Source organism: Struthio camelus, chromosome 2 (genome assembly GCF_040807025.1).
Source record: "Struthio camelus isolate bStrCam1 chromosome 2, bStrCam1.hap1, whole genome shotgun sequence".
Taxonomy (NCBI): Eukaryota; Metazoa; Chordata; class Aves; order Struthioniformes; family Struthionidae; genus Struthio; species Struthio camelus.
The window spans coordinates 106,556,020-106,577,298 of NC_090943.1; the positions used below are offsets into that span (position 1 = coordinate 106,556,020).

Genomic DNA, 21,279 nt, shown 5'->3' on the forward strand with positions numbered 1-21,279 from the left:
ACTCATGCTAATACAGCCCTGTATGTAGTTCGCCATCTTTACCACAGGAGCCTATGGCTGGATCATTTCTACCTTTGTAATCCCCAGTTCCTTTTCTGCAAAGCTGCTCTCTGGCCAGTTGGTTCCCAGCCTGTATGGGTACATGGGATATTCTGTTTCAGAGGCAGGACTTTACATTTGCCTTTATAGAACTTCATGAGGTTCTTGGCCACCTGTATCTCCAGCTTCAAGGTCCCCCTGAGTAGCAGCTCTGCCTTTCAGTGAATTGGCGAGTCCCCCAGTTCATTATAATCCAGGTCTTTAGTGAAGACATTAAATGACATTGGCCTTAGTATTGATCCCTGAGGGCTGCAGCTAATGACTGGCTACTGGGTGGACTTGGTGCTGCTGATCACAGTCCTCGGAGCTCGGTGGTCCAACCAATTCTCCACCCACCTACCCAAATCTCATCTTCCCAATTTGGCAATAAGGGTGCAGTGGCACACCATGGGAGACTCTGTTAAAGGCCGTTTTATTGTGAGGTTATATGACATCTGTGGCTTTCCCCTCAGCCACAGAACCAGTCATTTCATCACAGAAGGTAATCAGGTTGGTCAGGCACAATTTGCCCTTGGTAAATCCAGGCAGGCTATTCCCAATCACTGTCTTGTCCATCATGTTCAGACTTTAGTGTGGTAAAATAGTTACCATTAAGACTTTTGTCTCCTTCCTTTATTAAAAAGATAAAAGCAGCTAATCATTTGAAATGCCATGTATTAAGTATGGCCTTCATTTTGTCAATACCTTATTGGCCTTTAGATACAGAGGTTTCTGAGGACAGAATGCGCCCTGTCCGACCATCTTTTATGCTTTATTAGAAGTAACTACTGCATTTTGGAATAAATGACAAAAAATAGTGGAGATGAATTGCTTTTCTCTTGTAGAGTCCTCTTTCTTTAAAGATAAATCCGTATAAAGGAGAGAAGAAGAGGCATAAAGTGTACTTTCTAGTTGGATGATGATTCCTGCTTGTTTGAAATTTTCCTGCTAGAAAGATGGACACTGGTCACAACCTTATCCTCTACTCTAAGGCTTAGCAGCCTGCGTATGGTTACAAGCAACTTTTTGAATAGATAGTTAGCGCTGAGTGGTTCCGTAAGAAAGGCAATGCTGGCTGGCTAAGGTAAGATTATTATTATTATTATTATTAAATAAATGCTGAAAAGAGGAAAGATTAGAAAATTAAGTACCAAAGGAAAAAAAGGTGGAAGTCAAGCAGGAGAAGAACAAGCACTCCTGTCTTGAGTTTGACAGTGACCCAGGCAATGAATGGAAGTGCTTGCAGGTAACCCTCTAGTCTGCCCCACAGAGCATGGCACTTGCATAGATGATGAATGTAAATGCTGTAAAAGAAGCGCTTCTCTACACCATAAGCAAAATAGGAAACTCACTCTCTCTTCATATATGTCTTGAATTGCAACATAGTGCAGATATTTCTTCATTCCTCCCTCCCCTTGCCATGATACTTTTCTCCTGAAGCTGTGCAGTTTTCATTAGAACTGCATTAATGAATCAAACTCTGGTAAATTGAATCATCCTTTTAAATGCCAGTTTCTATTTGCTCTTTGGCTGCCTGAGTGATAAGGTGGATGGTCACGGGTGTGGCCTCATTTCTGGATTACTGTTTCTCCTGTCTACACACGCACATGAGACTTTCATTGCCATCACTTCCAGGATTTCTTTATATTAGTAGTACAGAGAATGGACTTTTTTTTTTTTTTTTTTTTTTTTACAATTAGTTGGAAATTTGTATTGCATGCTCTTTCTCAGATTTAGTTTCTTTGTTTAACTTTATATATTTGGAAGATGGTAGTTACAGCTGTTAAGACAAGTCTGTGCCTACCAGCTGCTCCATTAAATTAAAAAAAAAAAAAAAGGGGAGAGGAATGCTCCTGAGGAAAAGATTGTATATAGTATGGATGGTGTATTTCCTCTTCAGTGATTAGATTATCTGTTCATGCTTTTCGAAAAGTATGAGCGCAGACTTATGGAACTTACATATTATGGAGCATATATCTTGTTTTATCAGACATCTGAAGACACTTTTGATAAATGTCTTCTGATCAGTCTTTCTTTTCCTTGTATTAAAGGAAGCAATTAGATCTGTAGGAAAACCTCACCTATTTCCAAGTGAGTAATAAGGTGTGTTTGATGAATCAGATGGCATTTGAGACTGAAGAGGTACTCCTAAGTGTGAGGTCTGAGAGAGTCATTTCCTTGAACTCTCAAGTTTTGTCCTACGTCTGGCTTATTGTGGTAAGCAGAAATAATTCACTAGAGGTGACTGTTTCTAAAAGTCGGGCATGTGTTAAACTCTAAACCGATGAGAAAAAAAATAACATTTTATTTTTAGTCATTGCATTTGAAATCACCAAGATATGTTTAAAACTAGCAACATCACTTTAGTGAAGTTTGAAAAAATACTAATAGGTCTGTATTTGTAAGTATTCACACCTGGATGTTACAGACCATGCTGTATTAGTTAGGGCTTAAGTGTGGTCTAGAAGAGGACACCGGTATCCAAAGCTGGCAATGGAACTGGTGTTACAAACTACTTCGTGGAGTGCTGGCCGCAACTCCCAGAGTTCAAGCTCTGAGTGATACCCTGTACAGTGTCTAGAAGCTCCAGTGAGATCAAGTGCTCTGATCAGGTTTAAAATATATGCTTGTCAAAGTGCATCTGTCTCACAACTGCATAACCATTTTGGTATCATTGCTGCTGAATGAAGCAACATGTCATTGCATCTTCTATTGTTTTGTAGCTTATTTCCTGTTTTAGAGGCCCTTTATATGCCAATTGTGTGGCAAGTAATGAAATTGGCCTGTGCCGTTCATTAGTCTCTGTATCTCTTTTTCTCTCCCTACCCAGTGGTCAGTGCAATTCGAATGTCAATTTAGACATTTAAACACTGACTGAACAGTTACCTGAAAATAACAATTAAAATGTCATTTCTCTGGATGCCTTTAGGTACCCAGAAGAATTGTTGGGGTTTTTTTTCCTCCTAAGTAAGTTTTGTCTGTGAGACTTGGCTGTAGCCTTCTGAGAGATGTGAAATGTTAGTTACTGAACATGCAGTTCAGTATTTCAGCTTGTTAGCCATTCTTATATGTATTGCAATGGTCATTTTTTCCTGAGATCGTGTCGGTGCAGTTGTAACTCTGCGCAGTAGTTCTTGTGAGAGTGCCTCTATGTTGGTTTAAAGCATGGAGGAAAGCATTGTTCTTCTGTATTGATTTTGCAAAACAAAATAGCAGAATAAGAAGCAAAATAATAGGAAGAGGTATCTGATGTTATGTGATTCATTGACCTAATACCATTTCCACTGGGGTCGTCGACAAATCTTACTAGGAAGGCGTTTGCCTTTCTGAAAAAAAACTAAGCAGGCTTTAGTGGTCAGCTCAGCAGAGCCTCTCAGCTTAGTGTCTCTGCAGTTCTGATCCTCATTCTTAGCTGCACCACAAAATTGATTGGTTCTGAAGAAGATATCAAAAAAGAAAATACCAATTCGTATGTAATGTCAGACTTATAATCTTAGACTCTTGCAAAAATAGTGATCTCTGTGGGATGCGATTGGGTGTTTGCTAAGGACTTAGAGAGAACCTGTGCCATTTCTGAAGGCAAGCTAGCCTCCTAATGATTCTGAACTTGTGGTCTTTCTGGAAAAACAAAACAAAACCAAACCATCATGTGAGTGCACATGAACCCTGTGAAAGGGAAATGATCATCTTAGTCTATGAGTTTGCTCTTCAGTTTCTTAAAACTGATACTGGAGGCTGAAACCAAATAGAGCCGTAAATGGTGACAATTTCTATTTGTGTTGGTCTCTTTTGTTTGTCTAGTGTTTTCTTGTTGTTGGGGTAGATTTTGGGGGGGGGGGGGGGGAAGGGAACAATTTTTGTGTGATTTTCCTGAGTTATGCTGTATTGCCTTGGTGTTAGTTAGGTGTATAGTTTTATATTACTTATTATATATTTCCTCACAGTCTTTCAGATGTCACATTCAGTTTAGACAGTTCCTTGAAGAATGTCTGAAGTTAGAATATTTCAGGAATTAATTGATATTCTCTTTAGATTTTGTATTTTGTGGTTAATAAGGTACTTAGGAGTATAGTAGGCTTCCTGAAATTGTTTTCTTAATCTAATGTTCAGATAAGTAGACGTGTATACATCTCAGTGTTTGTTCTTGGGCTCCAAGATTATTTTTTCTGTAAACGTGTATATAGGATAAAAAGAAGAAAATGATCAGTTTATTGGGAAGGAAGAAGCAGGAAAATAATCCAAAACACATTAGCTGGTCAGAAAAATGAATCCAAGCTCGAAGATTTTAGAACAACAATGAGATACCAAGCAACTCCCAACAAATGAAAAAAGTCCTAGATGTTTCTCTGTGTTCTATTAAGTTGTTTCATTTAAATAGCTATCTACTGGTAAACCTCAGTTTACCTTCATGAATCTTTCTAGAATAGCGGCCTAAAGGAAGGTCTGCCAGATTTGGGCCTGTAGTTGGACTCCACGTGAAAAAATGTAGGGGGTAGTGTTGTGGCTTTCTGGAAAGGTGGTTGTTTGTATCCCATGATTTTGGGGTTAGAATTTGACGTTTGACTGTATGCTTCCTGTTGCTTCCTCGTTAATTGTATTGCATGAGAACTGAAGTTGCTGAGAGCTGATGGACAAAGTCTCTCTCTTAAAACAATGAAAAGCTATTTTTGTAACTTCTGTCTGTAGCTTATAGTGGGTTAACATGTAAATGATGTGAAGATGTCTTCTGTAAATTAAAACAATATTGCTGCTAAACTAGAAGATAGTGTCAGCAGGCTGCCGTGAAATAATACTTATTGCACCTGCTGCTGATACCTATAATCTCACTTCAAGGAGTGGAACTAGTATCATTCTTTGAAGGTATGTATTTGTGTGTTAGTGGTAGTGCCAGAGGAATACAGCTGATTTTTGCTTTATTTGCAGAATTTCTTTGAAGCATAGAGAAACCTTTTATGCTACAAAAGAATAAAAATGATTTATAGAAGCCATTATCTGTGACATACGCTTTCTTACTGAGTTGCAGCTTTTTGATTTACAGGGGAGAAAAGACAGCATCCTACTTTAGGTTATATCTTTCCTTTGCAGTTTGTGCATCACTGTATTCAGGTACCTAATACCCGAAATCTCTGATGCTGCTTGTCTTTCGAAGAAGTACAAAGTGAAGATACCTAATTTGCTGCCGGAGTTGTTGTTTTAAAAGTCCATTTATGCCTGCTCTTATTTTGGAGGCCAGTCTACCTGCATAGCTCCTTTTAACAAATATTAAGTAAAGGGTTCAAATCCAAGTTATTAAACGTTCTTATTTTGTTGCTATAAAAAGTGGGAAAGCTTGATTCTAAAAATTAATGTCTGTTTTCTGTTGTCCCTCTTTCTCATATTCTTACATTTTAGTTTAGATGAATGTGAAATTAGATTTTTTTTGCTGCCTCTCTTTTTTTAAAGAGGGAGATTTGGATCTGGCACATTGTGGAGAAACTGCCGAGGCTTGTCCAGCCCTCAGACTGTTGCCCGCTGCTGCTCTTCCGCGTGGGCACCAAAGCTCTCCTGGGAAACGAGCATAGCTGATGCCTCTCTGAAGCACCCGTGCGCTGCTGCGCGCTTCATGGGAGTAAACAGGAAGGATTAGAGGTCTGTGAGCAGTTGCAAGGCCATGATCTCCTTGGGACTGCAGAGCCACAGTGGGATAGCTCACAGAACTGAGGTGCTGCCCTGGCTGGATATTGGCTTTTTAGGAAGGACAGTCTGGGACAGCAAGGAGGGAGGTCATGCAGGAATGCGTGGGGCTCTGCCTAGGGTCGGATGCTGAGCCAGGCAAGAGCTTATGGGTCAGGACTGGTGGACAGACCAACGTGAGCAACATTATGGTGGGTGTCTGCCTGATCAGGGGGAGGTAGTAGATGAGGCCTTCTTCAGACAACTATAATATAACTGTATATTTACATGCTTAATTTAGAATAATGTGATATAGGTTAATTTAACTTAGGTTAATGTGATAAGGATCGAGATCAATATTGCATTCCTTCTTAGTCCAGGCTTCATGGAGTTTTGCTAAAATGAAGAAGTAGTGCTAGTTTCTTACCATACTGTTGACACAACTGAAGTGTTTGATAGTACAGTGGCAGAAGTTAATTCAATAGATTATCAAGGAAGATTAATCCTTTCGTAAACACTTAATGTGCTTAGTGTGTAACGTTCCTGGTGAGTCTCCATTTGACTTAAGGTTTTGATAAAATTTAGTATCTAACGTTTGCAGCAGATTGCTTTTTGTAGTCTTATATTAACAATTTTGTATGTTAGTAGTATCTTTGGGGTCCTTGATGAAATGACCAGTGTCTTTCCTTATCTTCACTTATAACACTAACCTACAGCTAGTAAAAGCAAAGAAATGCCTTTATTTTTGCACTGATGTTATTGCAAATGGAGTTTTTCATTGCCTGTGGTGTTGTACTGAATGCACTTAAGCTTTCAAATACTGCAGATATACCAGACTGATTGCAGGATATCAGTTCCCTGGTCTTATTAGCCTTAGCCTGATCATGTCTCTGTCCTGAGGATTTAAGTTTCAATTTTCTAAATCTTTCTGTAAAACCATATACTGTTTAAGTGAAAAGTGCTTCTTTAAAATTTGCTTAATTAGGAGTTAAGTGGCATCACACCAGTGTTTATTAGAATTACAGTACGTTCAGTATCTTTGCCAATTTCCTTCAACTAAAATAAGCTCCTGTGCCAACTGTATTTCAAAACTGTTATCTAAAAAAAGAAAAAAAATCTTTATTTACATTTTGAAAAGGGCATACCATGTTTTGATTGTTCTGCGCATTTATTTATACTGCTCATAGGACTTGTATTCCTCTAGGGAACACAGTGTAACAAAAATCAAGGGTTTTTTTTAAGCTCATGCATTTAATATTGGCCTATTTAAATCCAGCAAGGGGAAAGGATAAGCTTGCGTCATTCAGATATGGAGTGCAGGGTTTTCTGTCTTTCGTGGATAGACCGTACTGTGTCACACACAGCCTTGTGCTTTGTGAACGGTGGCTAGTTCCATGGCTGTTTCTCAGGGCTGGCCCTGAGGTTTTCCTCTTTAACCCAACCATGTGTAGAACACCTTGTTTCTCCCCTTAAAACTGTTTGCGGGGCTGTGTGGTGAATCGGAACTAGATCACAGAGCTGATGTAGTTCAGTTCTAGCCCTCTCTCTATCCCCCACATTATATACAGGATTATTTTGGGCCCAACTCCAGTTCCCATCCAGCTTGCTCTGGGCCCTACAAGCAGTTGTACCAGCCCAGCTTGAGGGAATGGTGGGGAAGCAGGAAACTGGCCTAGGAGATGGGACACTGAGGGGGGTGGATGCTAATGAGGAGCTGAAACTTTAATCTTTCCAAGTTAAAATACTTTGTCTATTTGAAAAGACAAAGTTATCTTCTTTTTTTGCAAAACAAACAAACAACTCCCCCACCCTCAAACCCCCACTCTTTGAACAAGGTTTAAGAACCATTCAATTATTTTCTGTTAATAAGGTACAAAATCAAAAATCATTGGTCAGTTCTTTAGTAACAAGTTCCCTGGAAGCTACAGATCTTGTAGATAAATATAATATATTTAAAAAGAGGCAATGTTTATGCAAAATTTCCCTTAGCTATGACCTTTTTTAGTTACGAGAATAAAGACTGCCAAGTGACCTAAAGCAGTGAAAATGTTCTTTTCTCCAAATCCCTTCTAGTATTAACTATTCTGTCTTTTAATTAATTCTTCTTTTAATTCTTGGCAAATAAGTGTAAAGTCTGTGGGTTGGTTTGTTTGTTTTTTAATACTGAAGATACCTCAGTAGTTTTTAGGGAGTTAAAGAAATGTAATTTTGCATATAAAGTGCTTTTACGTTGCAGCCTATGAGCTTGCTTTCATCATGAGCGAAGTATTGGCAAATGAAGATTGAATTAAATTCAGGAAGTTAAAAGTTCATTTTTGCTGTGTCGTGGAAGTTGTTTCAGGACATGTTTTCTACTCAAATTATCCCAAGCTCAGAGGGGATTTTTGTATTAGTCTAATGTATCACTGTGAATGGAACAGTGAAAAAGGTCTCTAAAGTTGTCTAGCCTTTTCGCCTTTTTTCGGTATCTATTGTAGTTTTGCTACTTAGTAAAGGAAGTCTTCAACTGCATGCAGAAGTGTTCGAGAAGTATGTGGTGGCGTATGCATTTTGCACGCTGAAGGACTGGTTCTTTCATGGAATGGAATGGAATCAGCAGTAAACTTCCAGAAGTGAAATGCTAGCCTCTCCGAAACAAGGTTTGCTGTGGGGGGAACTGAACAGACCTCAGCTGTTGCCTTAGGTGCTGTTTTTCTGCTGTGCACATTTAAGTGATGCAATTATGCTGCAATAATTTGTAGCCCATGCAGATGTGCGTATTCCACTTTGCTTCTGGAGGCCTATGGAGTCAAAAACGCACATTGACACATGTAACCTTTTTCTCTTAACAAAGGTCACGTTGGCTGCAGAATCAGGATGGCAGTTGTGGTGGTGTTTGTCAAAGATACTTGTTCACCCTAAATTGAACTGGAAAACTGCAAAAGCAAAAAGGCTTTCACAGCTGGAGCCCAAGAAGAGTAGTTTTGTTGTTGATAAGGTGGGAGACTGGACCATTTCTAATAGTCTCGTATCGTTCTTAGGCCCGATGCTTACAATGAATGTTTCTGAAATGCTCCATAGTAACTTTCATTTCTATGTAGGTTTTATTTTCCTGAGTACTTTAGGTCCAAGCATGATATTTCACTGAAAGTACCAACCAGAAGATTAGAGAAAGAAATTAATGTTTGATTTAAGTGAACATTCAACTTTTACTCATTTAGGACACCCTAAGTGTCATCTTGAGCCTGAGGTACTGCAGGCACCAATTTGTGTGATCAAACAGGTCTGGACTTTATTTCAGGCTCGATTCCCTCTCCCCCCACCCCAAGCAGGAGGCAAATGCAGCATCGCTGGAGCCATTGGTCAGTGGTAGGTTGGGAAAGGGCTGTGCTCTGTCTCCTCTGAATATCATGGCATCAGTGCCGAATCATTGTTTTGCATGAAGAAGTGTCCCCAACTTACTTTCTTACGGCTAGCCACTGCTGTGTACAGTTTCCCAAAGGGAGGTGGTTGGTTGGTGTCCTCAGTGCCTCTGCTTCCTGTGCTGTTCAGTCCGGCTCTGTAAGGGGACGCACAAAACTGCACAGCGCAGCTCCTTGCGGGAATCCTTGCCCCACTGCTTCGAGGCAAGTTTCTGCTGCTGCTGCTGTGTGCCCTGCTGTCCCATTACAAACTCTTGTTTGCACCACGTGCAAACCATGACCGTTGTGCTTCACGTTGAAAACTGCCTTTCCTTTTTCCTCTCTGCTCCCTTTCTGTGATTAAAAGGAGCAAATCAACAAGTTTAGTGCCGCAGCCAGTCCTGTGGAGGATTGTAGGCTGATGAGCGTCTCTGATAATTACAGCAGTGACAAGGGTTTTGTCTGTGGTTCATTATGAACTGCCAAACTCATATCCGTGATACAAGAAGTTCATTGTAGGAAATTGAAAGGCAAAATTTGCCTTTCAACCATAATATTTTTCATCTTGTATCCCTGACTTGTGAATTGTTAGCTTATACTTTTGAAATTATCATAGACTTGGTTGTTTTTCTCCAACTGTTGTGTATCATTCTGTAGCAAGTTGTTAGTTTTTGGATCAGTGTCCCGCTTTATGTAGAAAAGTATTCACGCTCTTGAATGACCATTTCTATCACTTTCTGGTGTATCTGGTATCCATACAGATTCTTTTTAATCAATTTACTGGAATGTATTAATGGTTCTACTAGCAAAAAGAAACAGTAATACCTTTATTATTAATTATCACCACTCAGACCCCAGATTCTGGCATTTCGAAAATTACTCGTCCGCTGGAGTTGGACACTTACCTTGTTCAATGCATTTGTGAAGCCATTAAGAGATATGCAGAGACGTTGCAGCATCGACGTTGGGTTTATGACTTAAACCACATCCTTTTCATGAAAAATTAGAGAGAAGTATTTGTACTTCCTTAGCATGTAGCTAAAATGAAAGCTCAAATGAGAGTAAATTAGCAAAGGCTCAGTGTAGGTAGGACGAAGATGTTGTGTGGACTAGGAAAGCATCAGTATTGATAGCTATAGCTCTTCAGCTTACTCTGGACAATCTGCTTCACAACACGTTTTGTAAAAGAGAGGTGTTATTGCACTTGATGACCAAAGTGCCAGTTTTTGGTTTTCTTATAGATGCATTGCATCGAGAGCTGCATTCATGAATATGCCTACCAGAAGCTTTTCACAGTGGTGCTGTAGAAAAATGCCTAGGTGTGGAGCAGAGGACCATATGCGCTTTAATAAATGCATTTTATTTCCAAGTGCAGTTTTAGATCCTTATATTGATCTGCACTATCTTGTATGGTATGAGCCACTGCACTTACTTTACAGCTTATGTGTTGTTGTTCTGCTCTGCATAATCAGTGTGGGATTGGTAGAGGAAATAGCAGTTCATATCTCTGCCTGTACTTGTCTGAATTTTATATGATTCAGGTTTCCTGTGTGTGGTTTCAGCAGTGATGTGTACAGGGTGAAAGATGCATGATGGGATTCTTGCTTCAAATTAAAAATATTGACCTAAAGCATATTTTTATGTCTTGTCTTAACTTGTTTTGCAAATTCCATGTTGTTTTGTGAGAACTCCTGATTCTGTTGATATTTTAGAGTGTATACAGAGCAAAGGGTCACTCGCATAGCTTTTCCCCTCCCTCTACCCCTATGCAGAGGATTCTTTCTCTCTCTCTCTCTCTTTCTCTCTGTCTCTCTCGCTCTCTTTCTCTCTCTCTCTCTCTCTCTCTCTCTCTCTGTCTCTCTGTCTGTCTCTCTCTCTCTCTCTCTGTCTCTCTGTCTGTCTGTCTCTCTCTCTCTCTTTCTCTCTGTCTGTCTGTCTCTCTCTCTCTCTTTCTTTGTGGGAAGACTTTAATCCTTACACAGGTCTGTGTTTGCCTTATTTCCTTCAAAAGTGTTCTGTTGCTTGCAGCACATTGCTCCCAAATGCAGTGGAGATGTTTCAGTGGTTTGAATGCAGTAATGCAGCCACTTGCTCTCTTCCTTAGGCTCGCTTGAAGCCTCCTCTGCAGCAGAGGAGGAATACCTTACCGGTTGGTAAAGGCTGAATAGTAGCATGCCATGGATCCATTAATTGTCTTTATCTGTTATGTTCTTTGCTGAGCTGAAGGGATTTTAGTTCAGGGATAAAATAGGAGAACTCTAGTGCCGTCAGTAACCTTTTCTCAAAGAGAAACGAATTGACTATGAAGACAAAATCCACTGTATTAACCTAGTTTGCAGGAACTTCTCTACAAACAAAAGTTTTGTTTAAATGGCTTTCATAAATGGAAGCACATATCAAAATAGTGTGGAACTGGTAATTGGGAATGTAGTCCTGAATGAGAATTCAGTAGTTCTTATTGCAACCCCTTAGTGTATTATAATTTTGAAACAGACGGAATGAATTTCCTCAAAGACCTGGGTAATGTGTTTGAGGCATCTCAATCCTTTTTCAAAGGGCCCTTGCCTGCCTTTAAGGGTTAGCGATGGGATCGTTTTTTTGGAAATTTCTTCTGAAATTACTCATTGATGCCATTACCACAGTGACATTATATTGTTGAAACTGAGATTTCAGAAGAACAGAAAACAAGTGCTTGGATAACTCTCTCTCCCCCTCTCCCCCTCCTTTTTTTTTTCTTTTTAAATCTTTTTTTTAAGATTTTGCCACATGGGCAAGAATGTAAGAATTATTCTGTTTAGAAGTTAGGCTTGAGTAGAGCATCTTTCAAGAATCATATTTCAGAAATTGGATATTAATGAGCTGCAGAAATGAAAGTTTAACTGAGAAGTTAGAGTATGCAAGAAAATTGAAAACTGCTTCCGATCAGCTTGTTTAAAAGAGTTATTTTATTTATCTGAAAATTGTTGCAAAATTTTTGAAACTTTTTTCATGACTGGTGAGGAGTTAACAAGGCCCTGACATGAGAATTCCCTGGACTGTTTTCAAGAACTTGAAGCCTTGGAAATAATCTGAACTCAGCTTGCAGTCTGGACTAACTGTGCTCCCAACAATGACTATGATCTTTCTCAAGATAATGAAAACTCAGCTGTCCGGTGTTAAAATTCACCATTCAGGAGCTGCGTAAGAAATACGGTAACATGTATAATGAGTTCCTGTACTAATGGAAATAAGAATGAAAAATCTTAACAGGAGATTAATAGCAGAATTCGGGACCATGAGTTTGCACATACCCATTGATTTGAGCACCAGGAGATTCCTGGCTCCCTGAAGAAGGCCAGCTAACATTCCGCGAATTCTTGCCGCTAATAAGGGTTGTCAAAAAGATCTCTTGGGTTGTGTTAAGCTGTGCCTGTAAAATTCCTCACAAAGAACAGGTGCTAAACGCTTCGAGACTGACAGGAATAAATAAGTAAATAACAAGGAACTTTTCAGAAGTGCGTTCTAATGACTTGCAAGTTAGCAAAGCTGTTAGTACTTGATCGGGATGGGGGGGCAGAATACAAGAATAGCAATAGTGGCAAAGAAAATTATCACCGTTAAGAATGACTTATCCTGTATAGCACCTGCTAAATACATCTGTATTCAATATTCAGAGAAACGTTCATGAATTTCAGACTCTTACTAGTATATGTCTCTCTATCCTGTTACTGTCACACTTTGAAGGAATACATATCCATGATTTAAAGATATATATATATGTGTGTGTGTGTGTGTCTGTATACATACATATATATATATTTTTTTCCCTAGAACTCTGTGGAAGGTCACTTAGCTCTGTTTACAGAAGGCAACATATATAATTATCCCAAGGGTGTGCTATCGCCTTGAACAACCTGCGTGCATTTGACTATTGAACGAAAGACAGCCTTATGTTACATAATTTAAGTGAGTATCACTACAGAAATGGAAGATAAGGCATGTTTTACTGAATTCTCCAGCTGAGGCTAGAGTTACATGAGCTATTGCTATGGATACATTTAGATTATTATTGCCTGCAGCAGTTTATCCTTTCTGTGTTCCTCCAGCATGGAGGTGTACTGCCCCTCAAATCTCTTTTTGTCCACACTCTGGTGACTTTGATTGTCTTTTGAGATGGATTTCTGTTATTTGTCTTAAATAATTTCACAGATCTAGTGCAGAGGAAGTATCAAATGTTTTATCATGATATTAGTTCTGCTAGGTCTTGTGGAGTTGAGTGCAAGGAAGGTAATCTGATATGGATAAGAATGAATGAAAGAAGGAAGTGGATAAATCCTGCCAAAGCAGTAGTTCATGTTTTTGTAGCATGTGATGCTTTGTCACAGTTAGAACTTTCAATGTCAACGTGGTACCTTTCTGAAGATAAAGGGAAATTTAAGGATATTGGGATGGAGCAACAGCTAAATGAACTATCTAAATATGTAAACAAAAAATGAAAATGCTGCTAAACTGTAAATAATGGGAACGAGAGCACAAACAATACAAAACTGTTGCTTCGAATTGGATTTCTGACTTTTTTTGACTTTTTTTTTCCTTTGTAAAATCAAGTTATTAGTTCTATGGTTAAAAGAGAGGAAACATCATCCTCCTAACAAGAATGCAAATATAGCAACGTAGGTAAAAAGTTAGCTTGGATACTCCAGATTACAACTTTTCATTTCCAAATCTGCATGTCGTCTTGAGGAAGTAAGCTTCGATAAATGTAATATGCTTCACTGCAGTTTCTAACCTGACCCGTTATTATAGTGTCTGCAGAATACTACTCTTTATAGCTCTGCATTTCTTAATATTTCCCTTTGAGGTAAAGATTCTGTACATGGGCACCGATGAACATGAATAGAACAGAATATGTTGTGTAACATGGAGATTGTGGTGTTCACTTAGTGCATAATGGAATAGGAATATAATGGAAAATGGGTAAACTAAGTCCTAAGGAAATAGTTGCTTCAACAGGAAACTGGTCCAATAGTGTCTTGTAAAACTGTGGTAGATTATAATGCAGTTTTTGTTTTTATCAGTGATGAGTCAAGAGCAGCTGTGTATATACATATGCACATATATACAGCTGCAGTGTATATATATGCACTTCTTATTTTATAGCTGCTTTATAATAGAAAATGATTCCAGTATTTTTAGACTGCAAGCTCTAGCTGAATAGGTCTACCACCTATTATGATACGTTACTTAAGTTGTTTATGGCATTTTGGAACAGGAGTGGCCTGATTACCAAAGCACAACAGAATTGCATTTCTGATGTGAATGATCTTTGCACCAGGTGGGTTCCCTTTTGGTGTCACCAGCAGAGCAGAGCATGTGCTCTTCGCTTTCTTTGAAGTGCAGGTCTGAGGTGTTAGTTCAGATAAGTAAGCGTATTTGGAATTCTTATCCTTTGGAAACTTCACTTTAATTCCAGTTTTGAAGCTATTTTAGTGGTGTTCAAGGAGATGCTTTGTGGCAGAGATACTTTCTATGCATTTAGGTCTATATAACTTTGATATCATACTAAAATCAAATGCAGTGTATAGTTCTTGGAAACTGATACTGAAAAAATAAATCTTTTTTGTCCCTCACCGCTGAGACTACATAGGTTGCTTAACCAGAAAATCAAAGCTGGATGGAATTACATTTAAGATGATATGCTCAAAGGACCTTCATTTTATTAAGAATCACAAGCACTTTATAACTGTGGATAAAGAATATCTCTTGGCACAGCTCAGACGGTGTAAGGAAATATATTTTCACTTTTTTTGTTCATTGGTTGGAAGGATTAAAAGGCATTTTTATTTTAGGATGCTGCAAAAAGAATTAAACAATGGGCTAAATCCTGACTTTTAAAATGCTGCTTTTTAATAGAAATTATTTTTAAAGCATCTGGATCATTACATTGTTCTTTGCAGTGATTTTTCTTGTATTCTGTTTGTTGGTATAAATATTAGATATGTCAGTAATAAAGTGATAGGTAACATTTTTAGTGTAAATTCAAAGGCAAAAGAAACCTTTTTAAAATCTATTTTTTGTGTAAGAAGCCATGCCAAGTAGGTTTACATCCAACTATATGTTATCATGCTTAAAACTTACATTCTCACACAGCTTTCCTGCCAGCATCTCAGAGCTGCTATCCATCCATACCAACATTGTGGCTTATCCAGGGAGCAGATAGCACAACTACTGTGTAGTCTTCCTCAGTGTTTTAACTCAGACCAAAACACCACAGGGCTCATTCTTTCTAATTTCCCTTGAGACTGGAAAATCCAACTTTTAAAGTAATGGAATGCAGACATCACCCTAATTAAGGACTTGAAGTGACAACTCATGTCACGTGTACCATTGAATATCTGTTGTATAGCAGTTTTTTACTACTGCTCTTGCAGCAGCAGATTACAGATTCTTGGAGCCATTTCCGGAGTGTAATAAGAACACATATTGATAGGGAATAGCAATCTCTCTCCTGCACCATCAACTTTACAATACGCTAAATACTGTGGAACCCCTCTGAAAATGGAGCTACCAAGCACTAAATTTACGCAACCTAGAATAATAGCTCTGATGAGGAACTGTCTCCTTCATTATGGAAAGCCCCGAACATCTAACGATATGAAGCCATGATCATCTTAACGGCATGAATTTCTCTCTTCCATGGTGCCATAGTTTTTTGTGGCATTTTGCCTTGGAATTGTCTCACTTTCCTGTAGCAGATGACCTGTTTTGCTTATTTCAGAATAGAAGGCTGTTCTCTCTCTCTTCTTTCAAACTAGAGTTAATTGAGTTGGCTTTCACTGTAGTGCAAACTAAAAAAGAATGGAGATCCTAACTTTAATATGCAGCTTACTGACTCAGCGGCCTCTACTTGCAAGAGCGCTTGGCATGTGCCTTGAGTGTGCATGGACAGCACCTAACACGAGGCAAACTTGATGGCTTCACAATTAACAAAAGATACCTGTGGAAAGAGGACTCAACCTGAAGTATCTGCACTGCTAATGAAGTTGTTTATCTGAAGCACTTGTCTCCCAGTACAGCCACTGCTGTTTTTGAATGGGTTCTTCTATCGTCCTGAGGGACAGTAGTTAACACAAACTGAGGTGAGCGTCTGCTAAAACTGACTCTCTCCTCAGCTTTGGGTGTTTCATAGTGGATGGATTTTCTGCATATGATGTTCAGTTTGGTGCCTTGAGGGAACGCAGAATACTTTCTCTTCTGTATTTGCTTTGTCCTCTGAAGGAGTTTCCCACCTTTGCTGTTCTCTCTGCTTTTTCTAATTCCTTCTGCTCCTGCATGGCACCAGTAGGCTTTGTAGGTTTTACTTTCATTTTTTTTTTCTTTTCAAAGCTTCCTGTCTTGCTTTGAATCTTGAGCTGATATGCGCAAAGATTAACTCCTGTATTCTATAGGGAGGTTGACAAACTTGGTCAAACTGCTTTCTTGCATCTTCTGTGCGGCTGTTAACAAGGAGAAATAAGAGATCATTTACAGTTTGGAAATGTGCTACGGTTCTGAGAGCAGAACTGTTAATTTCTGTAGAAAGACTGTGTAGCAGCAGTTTATTTAAAAATCTGTGCTTTACGGGTTAGGTTTTCCTCAGACAGTCCTAGCTAGGGGATGAACGCTTTGGATTCTGGCAATTCAAATCCTGAAGCTGTTAACACTGGGCCTAGAGATTTAAGTTACAGAACATAGCTAAGTTGTACTTCAGAGGGCAAGTACAAAGTGTTAACCTTAAAGATTTTAAGAAGGCTGCTTCTGAGGAACAGCAGCTGTCTCTAGCTCTCTTACCTATACCCAGTAAGGAGAAATATTTGTGTGCTGTCTTCTCATCTCTTTGTTTACTCAGTCAACAACGGAAAATATCAATAGAAAGAAAAGAGAAAAAGGAAGGAACATTAAATATGGGAAGGAAAGGTGGCAACTTAGAAGTCTGTCCTGGTTTTTTTTGTTTGTTTGTTTGTTTTTTTTAAGATCTCACTATTATTCTAGCTAGTTTAGGTGTCCCTTACCTGCCTCTTTTGTGTTCTAATGCTGTTGTAATACAGTTTAAATGTAAAGGATGGTAATGTGGGTTAAACAAAAGTGTAAATTGTAAACTGCTCTCTTTTATACTCGTTGTTATGAGTTGAGACTCAGTGAGACACAGCAGTAAGGATCTGCTGAATGTGTGGAAAGCTTGTATTGCAGAACTTTCTATCGCTTTCTATCTAAACCGATCCCAAGTGGCAATCTTAAAACAAGTTCGCATGTCAAAAGTTTAATTCAGCTTTGCTAAATGAATATTACTTGAGATTTTTCTGAAGCGTTCAGAAATACCAGTTCCACTGTGGTTTAAAAAACAGCAACAGCAAAATCCAATTAAAAATAGGTTGGATTTGGTCTTCCCTGATTACAATGTTTTTTGAAGGGCCTAGGTCTTTGGTGTTGGGCAGGCACACGGGGAACTTGATGAAGTTGGTGAGAATGTTGCCACTGGCATCAGACTGATCAGAATTTCGCTTTAGTTTTCTCTCCGTTGAGCTTAATGAATGGACGAGAAAAATAAACTTGCTAGACAAACACTTAAGCAAGATGTCCAAGGGACGTATCTTGTCTATACCTTAGATTTTTTACATATACTTATTTTGCCCCCGTGTCTGAGTTATTCACTCTTTTCTTGCGTTACTTTTGTTAGTATCCCAACGCCAGTCTCATCTATTTATTTTTCATGGCCCATGTATGAAAGAATTTAACCTTTTTCATCATGGAAGAAAATACAGTATTTGAGAGGTTGAGGCAACAGCATATAATTTTACATATTACAGTCATATCATAATTATATTAATACCAGCATCATCGTTTGCATAGCAGTACTACCTTAGAGTGTGCAGAAGAAGCTCATCCTATTTGGAAAAAGAATGCCTCAAGGATTTTACAAGCTTAAATTCATGACAAGAAGAAAAAAATTAAGTTTTGGAATGAGAGGAGAATTACTTAGGATATAGCCGTGCTTAGCAAGGGGAAGGATTTTTATTTAAATTAAAATGAAGTAGAGGTGTGAGGAAGTTATTAGTGAAAAGTTCCATAATGATGCAGCAGAGAAAATGTATAGATATGGACTTACAAACAAATTACTGGAAAGTAGAAAAAAAGAGAAACAAAGGATCAAATTACATTGGACTCCTTCCTTAGTTAAGAAGTTTGAAGAATGTTTTGGATTGATGAATCAAAAAAGATGGACCTAATCTAAAGAAATGTTTGTTATTACAGAATGCTGAAACCAAGGTGGAAGAAGCAGCAGCTAAAGAGAGTCCAAAAGCAGCCAGACTAACGCAGCAGTCTTCAGAGGATAACGAAGTATTTGGTGAGTTATTCAAACAAGTGGAAAATGTTATTTAATCTATTAATTTCTACTGAAGAACTGATTTAACAGAAAAGATAATTCCTCTCAAATCCTTATGATGTACTTAGATTTCAGGTTGGTGCCTGGCATTCAGTTATGGGCAGTGCAGTTCCAGAAAGATATAGAAAGGTGGAAGCCAAGAGGAAAACAGAGATGGATAAAAGGTCTAAAGCATTTCTTCTCTGAGGAAAGATTTGCAGTTTGTTACCATAAAGAGAGGTGGAATGCAAGCCTTCAGTAAAAATAAAGGCATATCCAGTAAGGGGGAAAATGAAATTCTCTCTCCATGAAGAGTAGTGGAGTATTTAAATTGCAGAAGGAAAAATGCGATTAAATGTTAGGAAGGGGAATCCTGAGGGGAAAGGAAAAAAAAAAAATTTGGGATGCATTATGTGGAAAGTGTGGAGCTTCATCATTGTGGGCCTTTTAAAAACAGGTTAGACAAAAACTGTCTAAACTGATATAGATGTAGTTTATTTTGTGGCTGATGGACAGACTAGATGACCTTTGAGGGTATTTGGAGGCATAGATTTTAGATGAGCTCCTTTCAGGAGTTTTCTGAAAATTTTTTTCATAGGTTTTTCTGAAAAGTGTATTTAGAACTTTTTGATGTTAAAGGTTTCTTTCCACTTTACCAGATCTTATTACTCCACCTCTATGTTGATTTTACGCTAGTGTAACTCCACTGAAAAGTAATAGTCTAAAGAGAGAGGAGATGACAAGGCTGAAGGTATATCAATTAATGTATTAAAGTATTTGGCTCCGTTATGTTTTGAAGCAGAAGCTTTAGATCTGCAAGCATCATGTGAATTTTATTAAGATGGACTAACTTGAAGACTTTTGGATGATTCAACTAAGTATGGAATACTTATTTAGTATAGTAAGGATTTTTTGTTTCCAGGTATATAAGGAATGGAGTCTGAATAATTATATCTCTTACTGTAGGTAGACACAATGTATGTGGCCGTATAAACTTGTAGTGGATAAAATTAACTTTCCTTTTTGAGTTAATGTATTATAATTGGCACAAGAGCCTGAACTCCTGGTATGAATGTTTCCAACGCTGGTCATGTAATGCCAGTGCCTAAAGAATTCCCAAAAGTGGACTTAAGAACCAGGTTTCAACTTTATTAATTTAGTGGTGAGGGAGGGGCCTATTACCTAATTTTCTCTATGTCTATTCCACCAGTTATTTGCAGAAGATCAGTGCTACTGGTTAGAGGGCTCTGTGGCACTGTGAAGTCTGTATCTCATACTCTGTCCTTTCTCAGTTCAGCTCTCTTCAGTATTCTTCCTGTGAGAGCAACAAACCAAGGAGAACTCAGTCTACCTCTTTCTACCAGCAAAGTCTCAGCCTTATAAACAAGACTTTTGAAGCTGACCTTTCGTCTATTCTGATCATTAGCCCCAAACACCAGTGAGCTAAACCAGACTAGTAATTTATCAAACCGGTGGTCCATATGGGTACTGGGAAGTAACACAAAATAGGAATTAAAAAAAGCAACAACATAAAGCTCACAATTAATAGGCTTAAATTCCCTGTCCAGTGATCTGTATCCTCACTACCTTTTTTTTAATTTATTTATTTATTTTAAGGAGGTTGATATTCACTGTACTAAATGTCCTTTAAAGTTAATAATTTACTAACAAACGGCTACAAATTTCCATGTTCCAAATCTGTGAACTGAACTGCTTATCTAAGATAAGCCAATGATCAACCTTTGCTAACTTGGCATTGCAAGGAGGAAAATTCCTTTCCAACTCCAAAAAATGGATCAGAGTATAGCATCTTAAATCAACCCTTATATCACTTTACAAATTGAAGTGTGGTTGGTTTGGTTTTTAACGTCAGATCAAAACTAGAAAGAAAAGGAAATATGGTGCAAATGGACTCTCCTTTTCACCCTGCTCGAGTGAAGAAGTCTGTGACCTGGAGTTGTAAAAGCAATCACTTTATAGTGTGAGACTCCCTGAGTGTCAGGGAGGAAATTTGGCAGATAGAAGTTTTTGTCTCCAGGAAGTGCACCGTTGAATATCCCTGCTCCTCCCTGCAGTTCTGGGCAATATCTGGGAGATTCAGATCCATCTCTTAAGCTTTTGATCATTTATCCCCTAAAACCTCTTTCCCTAGGTGAGGTATTTGTTATCCTGAGAATTAAATGATTGGATTACAGACCCTGCTCAGTTATTTTCCCTCTGCCTTGATGTGTTTCAAGCTGTCCTTCATTTCTTCCTTCTTTCCTTCTCCCCGGTAACGTTAATTATAAAAAGCATCGAGTATGCACCAGGAGTAGGTAAATTTATAGCTTCAACTTTGACTAGAATCCCTCTTCTGAAAATTTTCAGTAGCCTCCAGTCTCTGTGAGCGGGTGCAGCACCCGGCTCCTGTTTTCACATAGATCACTTTCTCCCTTGCTTTATTTATTTGCTCACAAAGATCACTTTATCCAGCTTTCTCTGGACAATGCCACCCCCTGCAGAAAGGTTAAGGCAGCAAGCAAAGCAATTCCTGCCTAAAGCAGTGGCTGAGCCCTCTCACATAATGCCTTGAGGCGCGTTTTGCTTTCCTCCCTCCGGTGCTGTTGAGTGAGGGAGGTGCAGCAGGGTCACAAGAGGCAGGTTCCCCCCAAAGCCACTGGCTGTCCCTCTTGGCCGAGCCGCCTGGTGGCAGCAGCTGCCTGCCCCTCGCTGCCCCGGCAGCACCTGGGCTGCTGGGATCAGTGGCTTTTTAGCAAAGGACACAGAAAGCTCTGGCTTTGCTCTGGT

General features: G+C 38.8%; 1 protein-coding gene across 6 annotated transcripts in view; it reads left to right on the top strand.

Annotated features, from left to right (window-relative positions):
• Positions 1-21,279, top strand: part of MBP (myelin basic protein) — a 125,904-nt gene that overhangs the window by 42,502 nt on the left and 62,123 nt on the right. For all 6 annotated transcript variants that reach the window (XM_068932021.1, XM_068932022.1, XM_068932026.1 and 3 more), the window contains exon 3: positions 18,381-18,474. In XM_068932021.1, coding sequence (XP_068788122.1) covers positions 18,381-18,474 — 94 coding nt within the window. The remainder of the gene's footprint in view (positions 1-18,380; positions 18,475-21,279) is intronic.